The sequence below is a fragment of the Vipera berus genome, assembly GCF_964194415.1.
Source record: "Vipera berus genome assembly, chromosome: 1".
NCBI lineage: Eukaryota > Metazoa > Chordata > Lepidosauria > Squamata > Viperidae > Vipera > Vipera berus.
In genome coordinates this window covers 235,514,634-235,534,553 of record NC_138202.1, presented here as the reverse complement: position 1 = coordinate 235,534,553, position 19,920 = coordinate 235,514,634, and the positions used below count along the sequence as shown (strand labels likewise).

The 19,920-nt window shown below is 35.3% G+C and overlaps 1 protein-coding gene across 1 annotated transcript in view; it reads right to left on the bottom strand.

Annotated features, from left to right (window-relative positions):
* The window catches only part of COL19A1 (collagen type XIX alpha 1 chain), a 182,554-nt gene that overhangs the window by 92,874 nt on the left and 69,760 nt on the right, over nucleotides 1–19,920 (bottom strand). Inside the window, exons 8-12 of the mRNA XM_081335931.1 lie at nucleotides 18,141–18,194; nucleotides 15,444–15,506; nucleotides 10,722–10,766; nucleotides 3,199–3,243; nucleotides 158–211 (exon numbers count right to left, since the gene is read on the bottom strand). Coding sequence (XP_081192057.1) covers nucleotides 158–211; nucleotides 3,199–3,243; nucleotides 10,722–10,766; nucleotides 15,444–15,506; nucleotides 18,141–18,194 — 261 coding nt within the window. The remainder of the gene's footprint in view (nucleotides 1–157; nucleotides 212–3,198; nucleotides 3,244–10,721; nucleotides 10,767–15,443; nucleotides 15,507–18,140; nucleotides 18,195–19,920) is intronic.

The window sequence follows — 19,920 nt, the reverse complement described above, 5'->3', positions numbered from 1 at the left end:
GGCCTCTACACTAGAGCACTGCATGCTATTCATACATACTATTTCTTGTTCACTCTTGTATTGTCAGCAATTTCTCCTCTTCTTTTCATTACCCAGATTCTTTAATTTTCAGCTATCAGTTCAATATAAGTGTTCGCACATGGACACATGCACATACCTTTTCTCCCTTTGCACCAGTTATTCCACGATCACCAACATCACCTTTTAAGCCCTATGGAAGAAGGAAAAAAAAGATAAGGAACCATGTTTAATATGTATTAAGTTCTATAAGTAAGAAGTGTAGCAGTTAAGCTCCCAAACTAGAAATTGGGACACCGCGAATTCTAGTTCTGCCTTAGGCATGAAGCCAACTGGATTATCTTGGGACAGTCCCTCTCACTCAGCCCAAAGGAGAAGCCAGGACAAGCCACTTCTGAAAAGCCTTGCTAAGAAAACTGTGGGGACTAGTCCAGGCAGTTGCCAGGAGTCAACAGTGGCTTGAAGGTACAAGGCACACAAAGACACACACACATATACACACACACAAACACACACACTTTTTCAAATCAATCTCAACTCTTTTTGGCGTCATGGACATTTTTTCTTGGCAACAAAAAGTGGGTTCCTATTGCCTTCCATGTATTTTCTTCAACTTCCCAATCTTGTCTATAAGTTTGCCATTTTATGCACGTCTCTCATCCACATAGTAACCAGGTCTGAATCTTGCCCCTGGTTCAGATACAGTCAACAAGCACTAAGACATCATTTAATAAACCATTACACTATTACAAACATCATCAAAATAAAACCTTGGAAATTCATATGCAAATTCTATCAAAGTAGAACTATATAAATTACCTGACATAAAGTAATAATACTTGATGTTAAAATCTCTCCTACTGAAGGCAAGAAACTTTGAATCAGAAAGTGTTCAAAAAACATAATTGGACAACTTCACTTTCTGCAAAAAATACATTAATTCACCATTTGGAAGAAATAGATACAGTACATTAGCATTTAAGAAGCCACTTCAAATTAAATGATGGATTTTGATAAACCTGATTTCTTATGCTTATAAGTAATCAAAGAATTAAATCTAAAGCAATATTTGTTCTGTCTGAAGAAGACAGACCAGGCAAAGAGAAATGAGTAGGGGAAAAAAAATCTGCCTTAATGCCCATGCTTGAAAATCATAAACACAAACTACCCTATTCAGATTTCTGAATGGATTCAGATTTCTGACTGATTGTTTTGTGGACTATAAACAAAAATGGTTAGGAGATTTCAGAAAGCAAATGGAATATGTATTCAAACATACATATTTATCATGTTATTCCCTTTCAGGATGTGCGGTGTTATGCTGTGGGCATGAAAGGAGTAAAGAAATACTGAGAAAAATAAAACAAAGTAGTTGAAACTACTTATTACCAGCACCATTCATATAGTTCTCCAAATCTTTCTATCTTTGCAAAACATCCTTGCTTATCCACATATGCTTCTTCGTTCTTTACATAGATATTTGTCTCATTCTGAGGATCACCTCAATTTCATTCCACCACTGTTCTAGTGGACTTCTTTTTCTCTCAATCCATTCACACTTTCTTCATAGATTTGTTAAGCCATTCATTTGGCTTGAGCCCATTTCTTCTTCTTTTACTATACTTCTTTAAAAATATTCCCACCCCATTCATTCATTATTTTTATGTTTCTTCTTACAAAAAATCGGCTCTCGCTTCTATATACACGATGGGTAAAAGTATGCCATTATAATATGCAACCAGTTTTACCTCTCTGAACATGTTCCCTCTTTGCAAGAAACTACCTAGTACCTTTCTACCTATCATGGTTCCGACAAATGCAGTACTTCAAAGAACTTCAAGGCATTGTTTACCTTAAAGAATCTTTTATTATACTTGCATAGCTTCGGCAGGTACATATTAGAAGCCAAGGTCTGAATTCTCCTCCCCTGAACACATCGTATCAAACACAATTCCCTCCCTTAATTTAAACGTCATAAATCACATTCTCCAATTAGTTTAAAATGCAAACTTTCCCTCCTGTTTAACAACCTGCCAAATTCTTATCTTCTCTTATTACAAACAGTCTTGAGATACATTCTCCCTACTCCCCCCCCCCAGCATCCACTAATTCTAGCTCTAAAAATAATATACGAGTTAAAGGAAGGCTACATCTCCCTATGTTGTCAAGAAAGAACATCCGATGTTAGCAGCATTGACACTACCTACATTTGCTCATCTCAAAACTTCTCCATTCATTCAAAGTATGTGATAAACAGTGCTAAATAATCATGGGGAGGGGGGAAGTCTCCATTGCTTTTGAAGTGCTTATTGCTATTTCATTTCATTTCATTTTATTTTACTTATTATTTTAATGTATGTACAGTATGTATGTATTTATATCCCACCTTTATTATTTTTACAATTAACTCAAGGCAGTGATCATATCCAATACATCTTCCTCCTATTTTCCCCACAATAAGAACCCTGTGAGGTGAGTTGAGAGAGTGTGTGACTGGCCCAAGTTTACTTAACTGGCTTTCATGGCTAAAGTGGGACTAGAATTCACAATCTCCCAGTTTCTAGACTGGTGTTTTAACTGTTAGACCAAGCATTTTATATACATGGATTACAACCTTTTGGTCTGTGCTCATAACAACTTAATAAAAGCGTTTTATCTTTAGAACCAGAAAGGAGGAGATTTTTTAAAAACCATTTTCCATTAATCTCTTAGTATAAATAAATTATCTGAAAATTAGTTTTTCTCACGTTCTGCCAAAGGATAATTTCACTGGATTAAACAGCCTTGTTGCAGGAGACCAGAACAACCAGAACACTTAAGCTAATTCAGTGGTGGGATTCAGCTGGTTCATACCAGTTCGGCAGAACCGGTAGCTAATTTTTTGTTACCTTGGCCAAGAATGGACTTCCGGAAGCAGCATCCACACAGAGAACCGGTTGTTCACATATTTGAATCCCACCACTTGGCTAATTGGTGAGTTATCAAATTTTATTAAAAAAAAGGGAAACGATAGGAGAAAGAGATTTTTCCATTTCTGTTTTTAGGCTATTGCTTAACCAAACTCTCCAAGGGTATAAATTTACTAAGCTGCTATTTCTTCATTAGAATTTTATGTATAATCACCCTTGTACCTTGTGATTATCCACAAAGAAATTAAATAAAACATACACATCAACTTACATCTCTTCCAGGGATGCCATCTATTCCATTTTCTCCTTTTTCACCCTAAAAAGAAAGCAAACAAACACCAATTAATGTATGTGTTTATAGAAAATATCTTCATGGAAACCATTAGAGAAACTTTTAATTAGAACTTCAGCATAATTTGTACTAATTACCTACAATACTAAGTTTTTAATTAATATTACCAATTTAATTCTGCACATATTTCTCATGGAATTCAAGTCAAGGAGTAACAAAACGATTAGATAACAGTGCAACAAAATTTGTTAGTGATGTTTTCACAGACTTGGAAAATATTTCTTTCCATTTTTCATGGCATCATTGTGACCTCTGAAAAATAGGACTCTAGTCCATGCAAATATATGGCATAGGAAGATTCAATGATTTTATTATTCCAATAGTACCTGATAATATAATAGCACCTGATAATATTTCACTAATTCACTAATACACCTGAGATGCATTTTGTATAATCAAAAGATTGTTCTGTGGAGCCGTATCTTATTCAAATGATCTTTCTTTTATGTACATTTCAGCCTTTATTAGACAGTTCATTTAGTTCTTACTCAAAAATAGTAAATCAAGACACATAAAATACAAAATGTATATCAATGCCTTAAAAGGAGAACATAATGTTCTTCTATGACAGTTTTGCCACATAATCCAAGTCACCACTTAAAAAAAAATCAAGGCAGATATCTAGGGAAAGAATGTATGGCATTTGAATAATAAATTAAATGAAACAAAGTAATACAATCTTGTATGGGGGTGAAAGAAGGCTTTAATAACATTCCCCTTATTTCCCCTCTTTTTGCCCTTCTTGTTAAAGTTAGGGTGTATCTCAAAAAAGCCTTTGGTACCCACAGGCCCAAAGTATGTGGGCTTTTTTTTTCCAAATGTACTCACTAGCCCAATATATGAAATTCTACTTTCCAAGATACAAGGGTGTGTAAAGTTAATATCTAGGAAGGTTTATTTATCTGAGAATTCAGTGGGTGACATTGTATCTTAATAGTAAATCCATTTATTCACTGAGTCTTATTGAAAAATAAGACTCAGTAAGTACTGTAGTCTAAGTGTTCTTCATCAATGAAAAGGCCATACTTAATAACTGAATGAAACTGCTACTAGCTCTCTGAAGATTTCATATTTTGAGCCTGGACACCCAGATAATCAAGAATAGTTGTATGGCTTGAATAAATACCACTCTGTTCAGAGAGAAGATGAGCCCAAATTTTAGATGACACTCATAGAAGGAAGAGTAGATGCATAAAATTAAATACATTACACAGACAAAAATCCTGTGTAATTCCAGCTTTTACGTATACAACCCACTAAGTACCAGGTTCATGAAAAAGGCAAATTTATAAAACATCAATAGTTCTGATTTCTAAATATTTCAGATTGATGTACCCTAAATGTGGAATCCTGGCTTTCATTTTGAACCATCCGATGACTTGTATGTGAGAAAATCAAAGGAAAATGAGAACAGTATGCTAGGCGAATAAAGAGAATAATTGAAAAAGTAATCAGAGAACAACAAAAGAAGAACTGTTAGAAGTTTTATGTGTCCAATAAATATTGTGGATTTTCCTTCCTTTGTTTCATTAATTCTTCAAACAAATCCAGCTTCTCCTTTACTTTTTCTATATATAATTCATACTTTAAAGATCAAAGTGAAGCATCTTTTCATAATTTATTATTGAATTCCTATATTGTTGCATAGTAAGAAATAATAAAAAACAACACAGCTTTCTCACAAAACTTTTCTTTTTCCCCTCCCTATTTCCTATGCTGTACAAGTCACCCATTTATTAATCGCAAGAAGAATGCGCACTTTTACACTTAATTCTCCTAGTTCATATCTCATATCACTTGTAATGCTGGTCTAAACCATTGATTCTTCCCAAAGTCTACAAAGAGGAAAAGAAAACGCCTGCCGACAACCCGATTATGACTAACAGATGAACTACATGTCATTTAGGTCAGATTCAGGCCTAAATTCTGTTATAAAACTGACATTTTCAAGATTGCTAATTTAGAGCTCTGTATTAATTGGAACCAGTTTATGTAATGCTCAGTTATTTCCCTCCAGATGTTTAAATTTAGAAAACTGGATTACTGAGCTGAAGAAAGACATAAGGCTTTCAGCTTTTGTTCTGGTTTACAGACAAAATTGCAATATGAAGGCATTCCAGTTTGGAGGCAACTTCGGGTGCTATTCATGCAGTTTGGAAACATGTTCTCCCATTAATAAAATTGAAGTAAACCTTGAAAATAAAATATTAAGATGGATAGTGTTTTCTTTCCTCTTTATATTAGCAAAGTACCAGGAAATAGGCAGATATACAGATCCTCGAAAGTGTATGACACAATCAGTCTCCTAGGGAAAACATTTTTTTTATTTTAATTCCATTTATATCCCGCCCTTCTCCGAAGACTCAGGGCGGCTTACAAGCTTAGCAGTAGCCTTCATTCTATGTATATGCCTGCTTATTAGGGCTTTCACACACACACCCAGCGGCATTATTACAAAGTCAGCTTAATTGCCCCCAACAATCTGGGTCCTCATTTCACCTACCTCGGAAGGATGGAAGGCTGAGTCAACCTTGAGCCTGGTGGGACTCGAACCTGCACTAATTGCAGGCAGCTGGTGTTACTTAAGGAGGCATTAGCCCACTGCTCCACCAAGGTTGTTCTTTTAGGTTCCCACTGTAGGGTCAATATTTAATCTTATAGTTTGATTTTTGATTTGATTTTTCTCTAGCTAGTGTAAGGTCACTGGCCCTTGATTAAACCTGAGATATCACAAAATCCAATCATGGAAGACTTGGGCAGAGGCTTCTTAAAGAGACAGTACTTTTTACTTGATCGAATTAAGTCCTGGCTGGAAACACAATCTGAACACTGGCAGCAGTTGCATTCAGAAGTGCCCCACTTTAGAAAGTTCATGGCATCGCTTTATAAACTTTGTTAGCCAATCAACATCAGACAATAGAATTATGACCATATAAAGAAGACATCAATCATTCCTGTACACTCCCTTAGTCCTTCCTCAGTATACCACATTTGTGTACTTGTTTCCCCTGCTTGCATGAAATTGGCCCCCAACGCAAATGCTGATTACAGAAGCGAGATAGCAATAGTTAGGCAAGGCTTCACAATTTGTTTCTTTTTCTAGTTCCAGTTACAAAACCCTTACACTAGAAAAGATTGAAACCAAAGAGAACTAGCTCATTCCCTTTTCTTTTTATAGGTGCTGAAGAGCCAATGCAGATGACAGTCACTTGTCTGAGATGATATAGGTTCTCCTGCCTGATCAGGGGGCTGGACTAGAAGACCTCCAAGGTCCCTTCCAGCTCTATTCTATTCACACATGGACTATACAATATACAATATACATGGACTATTAACAGCCATTATGTAGGACAAACAGGCAGAAGACCAGCAGATTCCATGAGCCCCAAATAGCAGTCAGAAGATACTTTATAATGAAAACTCTTAATTGTACAACACATAGATTGACTTCACCATAGTTTGAACTGGGAGATAATCAGCATCCTGGAGCACGTTATGTCTAAAACACTAGAGATTTTCAGGAAGCTTAACACTCAGATAAATGAACCATCAACAGGTGCTTAGAGATAAACAATATCTCCATAGCATTCAAAAGAACCAATCAAAAAGATAAGACCACAACACCTCCTGACCAGCAATCAACACCAAGAGAAGCAAAAATTAATACCAAGAAGTAAACATTACCCCAATCAAGGAACTACCAACCCAGTAAATAACAGCCTAATCAAGGGACTACCAAGAACACATCCACCAACCTTAACAAGGCAAGCCACTGGTATCTAAACAGAGAATAATCCCACTCCCTCCTAGCACTGATGATGTTACCTAGATGGATAATGAAACTTCCTCAAGAAAACCAACAAACTCAGAGAGCACCAAGGGCTCCAAAATTAAATTCTTACCAAACAGATTCACTTTATAAATCTTCGTTTTTAAAAAGTTTGATCTTTACTCCTGTCAAATATTGTCCCACAAGTTGTTTCTTATGTTTTTTGTCTCCTTTGAGAAACAGCTTGAGTAATTCCTCGTTGTCTCTTCTCAGAGTTTCCTTGGTTCCTTTTATAAATCCAAAGTAAGAAGGCTTTCCAAGTCATTCCCTATGTCCCTTTAATTATTAAGTCCCTTTAATTATTAAGACATCCGTGGTTTCATTGGTAAATCCGTTTTGGCATCATTTTCAATATCACTCTTATATTCTGGCATTTAAAAATCCTTTTTCAGTTCCACAACATCTTTTTCCATATCACTTTATAATCTATCAGTCTCAGTCTTTATTTTATCCAATAAAATCTATTGTTCTTCTATATCCCTTGCTATATCACATAGTTATATCCTTTGCTGTATCACACAAGTAAGTAACTTCTGAGTAAATTGTTCCCAAGCAGGCCTTAATTTCTTTTATAGTTAAATAGTGTTGCTCTATTGTATTAATGGGCCTGTTTCTCCTTTCAGACTAATCCTTTGTTCTCTATGGTTTCCCTCTTATCATCTGTTTATTTTCTACTCAACAAAGCTTTCCCACAAGATTTTGTAAAAAAAAATTCAAATATTTCTTATCTTGTTTTATAAATTTTAAACACCCCATAGGAAATATTCTTTCAAATCCATCCAGACCCTTAATTTTCCAAAATCAACATTCCGGATCTCATTTTGCTGTTTTCCAAACATTAACATTTCTCTTTGTTAAACTTACTTAGATATTCTTTCATCCAGGGTGGAAGAAAACTCTCCCAGTGTAATGCAGCTTGTCTTTCAGAAGGTTCTTAACCCCCACCCCCACCCCCAAATCAATAATAAGCAACTTCCCAAAGTAACTAAGAGAGGAAAGATGCAAACTCAGTGTCTGTTTGAAAGGCACTGAATGTGGCTTAGCAACATGAATGAATATTCCACTCCCTCCCCGGGCTCCAGACCACTCAAACTGGCTGGAGAACACTGATTTGCAATCTCTTCATAGGGAGAATCTGTATAGAGCCAAAGAGGGGCCATCCTTGTCTTCTCCTTAATTTGGAGAGAATTTCCAAGAAGCCAATCCTTTCACCGACTCCTATTTTGGCCATGTCCAAAGCAGATTTGTGCTCAGTTCACAAATTGGTGTCCTGGGAGTTGTTCAAATACTTCCTTTCAAACAATGTTACCAATTCTTTATTTCATATGTGCCCATAAAACTGTTTTGAGAGTTTTATGGTCTGATAACATCCCACCTCCCTTATTTTTAAGGTACAAAGTACTAAGCAATATTTCTATGGACAATTCTTATATTGGAATGGAATCAACATAATGGCATCTGCTCCTGAGATAACTATGGATTTTTAGTTTGAACTTGTCCTAATCCCTTGTCCTAATTTCAAGTGATTGGTTATGTGTTATCAAGTGATTGTGGACTCTCAGGGACCAAATAGGTAGATTTTTCTCCATGTTGCAACGACTGGAATACGGTCAAATTTATTTTCAAAAGTATCAGTAGTATATTTATTCCTTTGTTGAATTTTTTAAACATATTTCAGATAACTTGTTTTTTATTTCTTAACTTTTGGCCTCGTGCTTTAAACTCCTATGCATGTCCTGTAACATCAATAAATAATACAAATCCTATAATTATAATTAAAGAAAACAATTATTGATTATTAATTATTTTTAAGCACTCATTTCTCAGAATTATGGAATATTGCCACAGACTTCTTGGAGTCAAGACCAAAATCAGGAAACCATTTGTATTAATGAACACTCATGTTCGAAGACTGTCCCAAAAAGAGGAAAGCTGAATACAAAGGCTTTTCAATCTAAATGACATCATCATTTAAAGTCCCCCCCCCCAAAATAAATACTGTTGCAAAACAAGGATTTTTGGCTTAACTGTCGGGAACCTGTTTAAACCATAAATAATAGTTTAAAATGGAGAACTTGCTGAACAGAGGCCACAGGAACATTTTTCAAAAATCTCTCACATAATTATTAGCACTAATAAACACAGCCTCTCAGTTTATTCTTTCTGACGTATCAGAAGAGGATTGGGGCAATTGGGGTTGAAACTATTTAATTTAATTTAATTTAATAACATTTATATACCGCCCTTCTCCCTGAGGACTCAGGGCGGTTCACAGGGCAGAATGAAATACCAAATACAAACATTAAAAAAAGATTAAACAGTTGCCCTAGTTAAAACAATAGGAGTACAATTCTAAAAACCCCAAGATAAAATTGAGAGACCAAAGATAAAACAACTCCACCGATCCCCATCAGGCTAGGCCAGCTTGTACAAACAAAAACGTCTTGAGATCGCGACGAAAGGAGCGAAGATCGGGCGCCATCCGGAGCTCTACCGGTAGCTGATTCCACAGCTCCGGAGCGCCCACAGAGAAGGATCTCCCCCTGGGGGCCACCAATCGACATTCTCTGATCGGTGGCACCTTGAGGAGGCCCTCTCTGTGGGAACGCACAGGGCGCAGGGAGCTTGATGCCGGCAGCAGATGTTCCCTAAGGTACTCCGGCCCCATGCCATGAAGGGCTTTAAACACCGTTACCAGTACCTTGAATCTCACCCGGAAGACAACTGGCAACCAATGCAGCTCACGGAGCAGAGGTGTAACGTGGGAGTATCGGGAGACTCCCAACACAACTCTCGCGGCTGCATTCTGTACCAGTTGGAGCTTCCGGGTGGTCCTCAAGGGCAGCCCCATGTAGAGAGCGTTGCAGTAGTCCAGACAAGAGGACACGAGCGCATGAGTGACCGTGCACAAATCATTTATTCATGAAGCTGATTCTGAGTCCAGCCATATATTATTCTTCTGCGTAACTAACGTGGTAGGTATTTTCTGAAGGTGAAATGGGGTAGGGATAGGGCAAGGAAAAGATACATCATCACAAAACACAGAAAAATGTTGAAATTGTTTTTTCAGGAATGGTCTCAAAATAAAGTTAAGAATGGAGTCTCTGAAACCCTAGAGTCTCAGTCAAAATGAGGCTTCCTCTGTATGCGTGAGAATATATAATGAACATGAGAAATAAGCATATGAACAAATAAATGGAATGGAAGAAACAACAGACAAAAACCTAAATAAATAATTGCCTACCTCTTTAAACTATTTTCCCCCCCTCGAAGCTGGATTGAAATTGAAAAACAATCCAGAGTGGTTTGAAAAGAGTTACTTGGCTAGTTGCTGTACATCCAATTACTACTAGCAAATCCATAATATATACCCTTTTTGGCAAATCTTAAAATGTGATTGGCTCCCACAATCCCATGAAAACATCAATCATTACATTTTTAAGCAGTCTTATTATTAGACACCATATGCTTGTAATTAAAGTATGTGTCATTTGCTCACATAGGATAGGAATATACAAAATAACAAGAGGTGGATATCAAATACATTGGAAATATTGCACAAATATTTAGTTATACCAAGCAAAATCAATTTGCAGAATTCAATATAATTTACCTTTTCACCTGTTTCACCTTTTCCCCCTGTCAAGCCATGTTCACCCTACATTTGAGAGAAATATAAAACAAATGTTTGTTTTTAAGTTGCTTTATTTAATTGAAAATTCTGCTTAAAGATTATTTTTAAACAATGACAATACTTTTCATTCACAAGAAAAGAGATAAGCTTACTTTCACCTCTTTTTTATCATCTTCATCTGGTAAAATGCTAAGGTTATACACTTTTTGCATCATTAAAACAGAACATTTCAAACATAACCATTGGACTGCCTTTATAAAAAACATGAAACTTTGAACAGAAAAAAAATTGCAATTTCATAGAAAATACCCACTATATATCTGACAACAGAAAGATTTCCCTGAGTAGATTGAATTGTACTTAGCATTTTTCAACATGGAACAAGAATGGTATATCTGCAGAATGTCTTGCAAAATTTTGAGAGAGTGACCTTACAAACGTATATTTTACTGAGTTACCTGTGGGTGCTAATAATCTTTAGGAGTTTACCATTGCATTGGACATATTCTTTTTGTTTTATCAAAATAATTTCACACAAATGGCAAACATAAAAATGTGATTGAATAGCTAAGGTCACTGTTGTGGTGTTCATACTGACACCACCATTGCAGTAGATAAATTTTGAATGCCATTTCTATCAGCATACATTTTATAAGTAATAGAATAGCTGAGATTTAGGATTTTTATTGATTTTATGCTTGAAATTTGGTAAAGTGGGTATCCAAGCTCTGTTTTCTATAAAAAGCATTCATTATTCCAGGTAAAAGAACTGATTATATCAGCAATAATGGCTTACAAAACTAAAGATGTAGCTTTCTGATAAAATACTTCTTAAAATTTTTAGTAAGCATTCAATAAAAATGCCTACATGTTGCACAAAGTTTCTTTGAACAACTATAAGTAAAATTATTAATTTTCTGAAAAACATACATGTTGCTTTTAGATCAGCATTCCACAAGTGTTGGATTATAAATTCTCCACTTTGTAGTAAAAATGTTGGCAATACTGGAATTCTGGTAGTCAGGTTTCAGTATATAGGGAAGGCATCAGACTTGCAAAGAGAATAGCAAAGACTGCTAGCAAATAAGTTATTTTTATACTCTTCCTCTTAACAGATTTATTATAGTAAAAATAAGTAGTGGTGTAGCAGTGGGGAAACAAGGATGATTTCCAATGGAAGATGATTCTACTGGACACTTAAATTCTAAGAAAAAGGTGTAGAAATGATCAAAACCAGAAATATAGTCTCCAAACTGAAAGAGCTTCCATACTACAGTCCAATAGGATTTCACTATTTTCTTTCTCAATAATTCTTAGCAGAAAAAGAGTGAAGAAGTTATGGAAAAATACACAAGGTTTCTCAATGGAAGATGGCAGAACCTGTGTAAAATTATGTGAGAGAGGCAGAGAGATTTCACAATAAAAATCTCATCTGGAAGGCTTACTATTTTACTGATCTTATCACAATAAATAGAAACCTATTTTTCTCTGGATTATTAAGATGGTCATTTTAATTTGAATTTATAGAAACTCAGATAATGAATTAAAAGGCCAGAAGGTCATTGAGTGGTGAATGGTGCCACACTATGTCCATCTGGAGAACACAACTTCTACAAATAACAGAATGGAAAGTTAAATCTCATTGACATTTGGACTACTGTAACTTGTCCATTAATATAAATAATTGCACAATAATTATGAACTTTTACTTGGCAAAATGGCAACATTAAATATGCTTTTACTTTTACAACTACATTTAAAAGCTTAGAGTCAAACAATTAATGCCATACTTTCTATAGACTATGTAATTGGATTAACTATTAGCTTATTTACCTACTTATGATACTTAATATTTCCATAAAGATGATATAAATGATAGATAAGATAAAATAAGATAAATATAAATCTTTTTTTACTATTACTATAAATTTCTGAATCAGCCTGAAACAACTTTAGTAAGACAACTGAACAGAATTAATGGCCAATTTTTATTCTGCTTATATAGAAAGTTTTAGTTTTCTATGTGCTACATAAAAATGTGAAGGAAATGGAAGGAAGAAATAAGAAGTGTCAGAATAGAATCTACAAAAGGTATAAATTGTTTCCATAGGAAAAGTACCCTTCCTGACAGCTACATCAATGAGTAATATTAACATAGATAGCTCCTATATTATAGCAGGTGATGCTATTTAAATAAAGTTTTTCCAAATCTCTTTAATAAAATTGTGATATTGAACGTATTAAGGATTTTGTTCATTGTACATAAATCAGGTATTGTCTGATTCATTAATTGAACTTTAATGCTAAAATTTTAGCAGGTAATCACAAATAATGATGATGGTGATGATGATGATAGAGTTGGAAGGGACCTTGGAGGTCTTCTAGTCCAACCCCCTCCTATACCATTTCAGACAAATGGTTATTCAGTCTCTTCTTAAAAACTTCAAGCGTTGGAACATCCACAACTTTTGGAGGCAAGTTGTTCTACTGATCAATTGTTCTGTCAGGAAATTTATTCTTAGTTCTAGGTTGCTTCTTTCCTAGATTAGTTTCCATCCATTGTTTCTTGTTCTGCCTTCAGGTGCTTTGGAGAATAGCTTGACTCCCACTTCTTTGTGAGATATTGGAACAATGCTATCATGTCACCCCTAGTCCTTCTCTTCATTAAACTAGACATACCCAATTCCAGCAACCGTTCTTTTCTAGTTCCAGTTTTAGCCTCCAGTCCCCTAATCATCTTTGTTGCTCTTTTCTGCACAATTTCTACAGTCTCAACATCTTTTTTATGTTGTGGTGACCAAAACTGGATGCAGTATTCCAAGTGTGGCCTTACCAAGGCATTATAAAGTGGTATTAACACTTCATTTGATTCTATCCCTCTGCTAATGCAGCCTAGCACAGTGTTGGCTTTTTTGGCAGCTTCAGCACACTGCTGGCTCCTATTTAATTTTGAGCAAAAAAATTGAAATTGAATTGCACTTTTTATTACATAGTAACGTTATACCATCAAAAATCTGTCTCTCTTTCATATCCAAAGAAATCAAGTGATGAGGGCAGATTGTGCACCATCATTGCATGTTTATTGGAGAGACGCTTTGTCCAGAATATTGAGGAAGCATTTATGGAACAGATCACCAACAAATTTTATTCTCTGTTCATAGATAAATTTCAAGCAGTTGAATCTGACTAGCCATATTTCTGGTATATGACCAGAAGAAATATAACTATAAAATCTCCCTGCTATCTGCTTGAAATACACCCCAGGTTTATGCACTTGAAGCCTGTTCTATACCCCACTGCTGGATATAGAGTTCAGTGTTCTCCCCAAAATGTAGCATCATAGCAAAACTGAGGATAAAAGTTACAGTTTTGCCCAGGGGCCTAGAGTGAAAGAAGGGAAGTTCTGGATATTAGAGAACATTTGTTATGTTAAATGTTTGTTCCTCTTTAAGTCCTGTCATGCTGTCTCACTAGGGTGAAGGTAGATGTTCCTGGGAAGGATTATGAAGAAAAAACAAGAGTGGCAACTCCCAGCAGAGTTGCCCAATATGTGAAGATTATTCCAGTTGCTCAGTTAAACCAAGCATGCACCTGTATCAGAGGAAGTGGTGGCGGATGAGGATGATCACTTTAATGACAAAAAATAATGATGATGCCAAAGCATTATTTCATAATGCACGGGAGAAGAGATTAATAAATCATTCCTGAGTTTAACTAAGAAAAACACATGGATGGACAGGATATTGGTTCATGATGTAGTACTGAATGATGGACCCCTCTAGCTACAGAGTTTAGAATCATGCAGGCAGGAGTTTTTTTCTATGATGTTTTATGGAAACGAAATGTGGATTTGGCAGAGTGGAGTGGAAGTGATGCTTTTGAACTTTGGTATTGGCAAATATCCCTGAGAATATGATGGATAACCAAGAAAAGAAATAAATCAAGTTACAGTTCTCACCTGAGGCATAAATGTTTTTATCCAGCATTCTTGCTTTTCCTTTTTTTTAATGATTGCAACATTGTTTAATTAGTGATTGTATGCTGCCCAGAGTCACATTCAACAAAATGGCTGGCTATATAAGTTTGTTGAATGAATGAATGAATGAATGAATGAATGAATGAATGGGCTCAGATTATCATATTTTGGACACATCGTGTCATGAGCGTTGACAATGCTGGGAAACATAGATGGAAAGCAAAAAAGAGAACAACCAGATGAAAGGTGAGTGGACTTGATTACATGTTCATGGAAGCACTGTTGGAAGATCTGAAGGCCCAAGTCAGGAACAGATCATTCTAAAGAAAGTCGATCTGTGGGGTTACTAGACACCAACCTGGTGGTACACAGTTAAAAAGATCATGAATGTATTTGTATTTTTTTCTTAGTTTACTTGGTCTTTGACAATGTTAAATAAATAGTAAACATTTCCTTATATAAAAACTTGTGGTAAAAAGGGAAGATGGCTGCTATTCTGGCAGCCAAACACAAGCCATGGACCCAAAGCTTATATATAGATAGATAGATAGATAGATAGATAGATAGATAGATAGATAGATAGATAGATAGATAGAGATAGATAGTTATAGAGATAGATAGATAGATAGATAGATAGATAGATAGATAGATAGATAGATAGATAGATAGATAGATATAGATATATAGATATCTATATATATATAGATATATAGATATATATGTACCTTTTCACCAGAAGTACCAGGAACACCAGGAACACCAGGAACACCAATCAGACCCTCTTCTCCCTAAAACAGATTAAAAACTGCATCAACTCTAATTCATTGGTCATTAAAAAAGGTATTGCATTATGAAGAAATAAAAATAATTGTTGCAATAACAAAACACTATCATTTCTTCTTAAGGACTATTAATATTTTAATTAAGAAAATTGTCACGCTAAGCTTAATGATCTTCATGTTGGCCAAAAATATATTTATTTAAAATATTTTCTCTGTTTAATGACAGAATTTGGCCTGCTTCTCAAGACATGCAAATTCTGAATAAGAATCTGATAACTGATGCATAATGCAGCATCCGTAGTATTCAGTACTTCAATTACTCAGCTTGCATTTCAGAACATTTAACAATTGTTTGTCCACTGAGTGAATCACATGTGCAGATGTTGAAAATACAGTTCAGGACTCGTTTATGTGACTTTACAGGTGTCCTGAGGAGGATTCCTTCCATTTTTAATTCTCTGGTTTTTCCCCACTCCTTATCCTGTCATTTTTCTTACCACAGTAAATCTATGATGGGAGATAAAACAGAACACTTCAACATAACGTTTGATTGATAGTACTAGCTGCTCTTCATAAACCCCTGTTCCTCTCTTAACAACTGAGGTTTATTTCTTTCTATATTCTTCTTTAGGAAAGAAAGCCATATGGTGCAGATTAGGAGCTAAAAGTTCTTCCTGCAGCCTTCCCTGTCCTTTACTTTCCAGAAAAATTTCAAAGGCACAACAAGGTACTTGGTAACTCCAGGGCAGAGAGGAAACGTGAACTTCTGTTACTATTGGAAGCTCGGAGAAAAGTACAAACGTCATAAATCAAATATTATAAATACTGAGAGATCAAATAAATGACTCAAATCTTTTGTGCAATGTGATGTTTGAAACTGTTTAGAACTGCTACCTGCCTAACTTGGGAATCATTTCATATAAAAGAATGATTTACATCTTGAAGATGGGATGAAAATGCCCTCTCTGAATTTTAAACGACTTTCATAGGCTTCCATTATTAGGCCAGCTGACATCTCATCTAGGATACGGGGTGGGGTGGGGGAATCCTCAACTCTGCAGCAATGCATAGAGCAGACCTTTGTAACCTGGGTATTCTCCAGATGTGTGGACCTCAAGTCCAAGATTTCTTAACTCCAGCTGCTTGGAGAGTTCTAGGAATTGATGTCTCTATAAACCAGAAGGTTGGAGAAGGCTGATATGAACTGCTAATACTGATTCTGAGAAGGAAAATGTTTTATCAATTTAAAATTAAAATAGTGACCCGCTCTAACAGAAATCATCAATGAATTGATTTTTCCATCCATAATATTTTTATTCATTGCACCACTACTATTTGTCTTGACCTGAATGCAGTTTTGCAATATAACTAAGGCATGGTTATATGAAACTTTTTAGAACTGGCTTGTAGTGTTGCGGTGACTGCAATCACTGTTCACACATGAATGTGCTTGTTTGCTAGTGATCATACTTGGAAGATTTAAAACTGCAGACTTAAAAATTACTCCAAATCTCTTTCTAGAAGACATTTTTCCTGGTACCATCAGACCTTTCTAAAAGTGGTGAGGAAAAAAGGAGATATATGGCTGGAGAGTGTGTTCCTTGTTATTGATTGGTTTAGATTTGTAGCCCACCTAGGCAGCATACATAAATATTTTTCAAATACATATAAAACATACAGAGAAGTACAGAACATTGGTGGTGGTGGATAAGTAATATACTCAAATGCCAATCATCTATCCTCTACCAGTCAGCATCACAAATCACCTGGCTTCTGGTCTGTTTGAAAAGCCAGTTTTTAAGAACTTTTCTAAAGGATGGAAGGTTGGAGCCCAACAAACCTTTGGGAGGATGGTATTCCAGAAGGCAGGAACAACAACAGAGTAGTCCTACCCAGGCACTCTTCAAGGCAGCACTGATTAATTAATGGGAAGTAGAAAATACCCATTCTGTCAGATTTGATTGGATGGGCAGATCATTCTATAAACAATCAGGCTCTGAGCCCTGTAGACATAATAGCTAACAATCACCATCTTGAATTATAGACAGACATCCACTGGTAATCAGTGCAACACAGAGAACAAATGTGTTAGACGAAAATATCAAGATGCACCATAATTGCTTGTGAAGCCAAGTTCTGGATCAGGAGTAGTTTCTGACTGGTCTCCAAAGGCAAGAATCCAGATGAAAAGGTGACAATAAATGGGATTTTCCGGCCCCAGAAAATTGTTTTCCAATAATAGAAATATTATATAATTGACACTATTCAAATATTAAACATAAGCTACATTTACATCAGGGGTGTCAAACTGCTGGCCCATGGGCCGGACACGTCACAAAGAAACTGCACCCACCCTATTGCCGGCAATGGGGAAAAAGTTCCGATACGTCGCGCAACGTCACGTAACGTCAAGAGTTTGACATATCTAATTTACATGTATCCTGACTCCCCTGTTCAGCCTCTCATTAGAAATATTCAAAATTGCAGAGCCTGTAACCTTTACAGATTGATTGTTCCAAAACTGCATAAATATTCCTTACATTTAAATAAAAATCTAGATAGCTGTAACTTATATCCATTACTTTTGGTCCTACTGGTTCTGAAAATGGTCCAAGGACTCATTTAAGGCAGGAATCCTACCTTTGTTCCAGGCAAACCAGGAATCCCATTTTCTCCTTTAGCTCCTTCTTCACCCTATACAAATTAAATGTATTTAGGTAAGTCCTATTACTCAAGTTGTAAAATATTTAATAAACAATTTAACCCTCCAAATGTGGCTCTTCTCCTTGATTGTTATTGAAGAGCGCAATAATACTACAAGGACAAGAACACAACGAAGCATCTGTAAATGCAGTTTTGTATAGTGACTGCAAAAGTGATATAACTGGGAGAATGTAGATATGCTTTTTCTAGTAAATGATATTGTCTAAAGTCATATTTTGTGGAATGTTTTGCAAATTCATAAAACAGATTCCGCTCAGTGGAAAAGCTGAGAATTCAATGCACTAGTATGTTTGGGTAGGTGTCATAAGATGTTTTAGGCAGAGGTTGACCTCCTGATTAACCTTATTCCTTACAATGTCCAGTGACCTTCAATAGAGAAGCTAGAACTGCTTCTTGACTAAGAAATGCAGAGAATTGATAATCCAATAAGGATTATGTGTTTTTCTCTTGGTTGTCAACTAGCAACCAGGAAATGAAGGTGAACTATTAAAAAGGGCAAATCTTCAGGGCTTTCCAGGAATCTTCAATCTGTCCTTCAATTTTCCATGAAAGGTAGGGTTCATAAGGAGATTTCTTTAGCTGGGGTCTTTTGGAAAAGTACAGCCTCAAAGTCAAAGACTCAATGGTGCTATGTTATATTCTTCTTTCTATATCATAGCCATATTTTTCTAACTCTGATTTATCTCTTTTCAAAATTCTAACCTGTACAGTTCTTCACTATTCATAACTAGTGAGTGCAATCCTGCAATTGGGCCATTTGGAAATCCAAGAATGAATGAGAATAGGGACGATTTGGTAAATATGTGCTTAGAAAAAGGCATGTATTTTCAAGTATATTTTGATTTAAGCATAATATACAGTAGGTGGAAAAGAACTGAGCATATCAGGAAAAAATGTAGAGAAAGTTTAATGCAGTAGGGAAAAAAGTAGTTAAATGTGTGTAGGAAAACACGAAGAGGTAAGAAAATTGATGCTGAATGGAAGATAAATATATGGAAGATAAATGTGAGTGGCCAGAATGAAAGAATTGTATTACGGTGGCTTGTCCATATAGAAAGAATTAATGAATTGCAAAGAAACAATGAACGAATCAAAAGGAAGAGGATGATCAAGGTAATGGTGTAAATTAGTTTTAAGTATGTATTCTTTTCTTTTTTCTTATTCATTTAAGTTCTTGGGCTCACTATTTCTTACTTCTTTTCTGTTCTTCTTTTTTATCCCAAAAAGAATAACTTGAAAAGTGTATATGGATGTATATTTAATTACTATAATTCATCTTCATAAACTTTGAGATATATACTACCTGTATTTGCATGAAATATTAAAGTTGGTTTTTTTTTAACCTACAGGATGGTACAAATGGAATTCTTACATCAAACACTCGTTAGGTTAAAGCACAGCACCTAATGCTTACCATTTTTTTACAAGGTCTCTGAAAAAAATTAAAACATGTGCACATCAAAATGGACACAAAAGTAATCCTCAAATATATTCCATCTATGTTGGTTCAATTCCAATTGGATCATTGCAACTTTTATAGAATTTTTAAAAATTTTGCAGCAAAAATTGGAAAAAAAAACAGGAAATGTGGGGCTGTTATTTATCTTAGTACTGTAATCAATATAACTGTAATCAATATAATATAATATAATATACTATAATATATAATATAATATAATAATTATATTATTATATA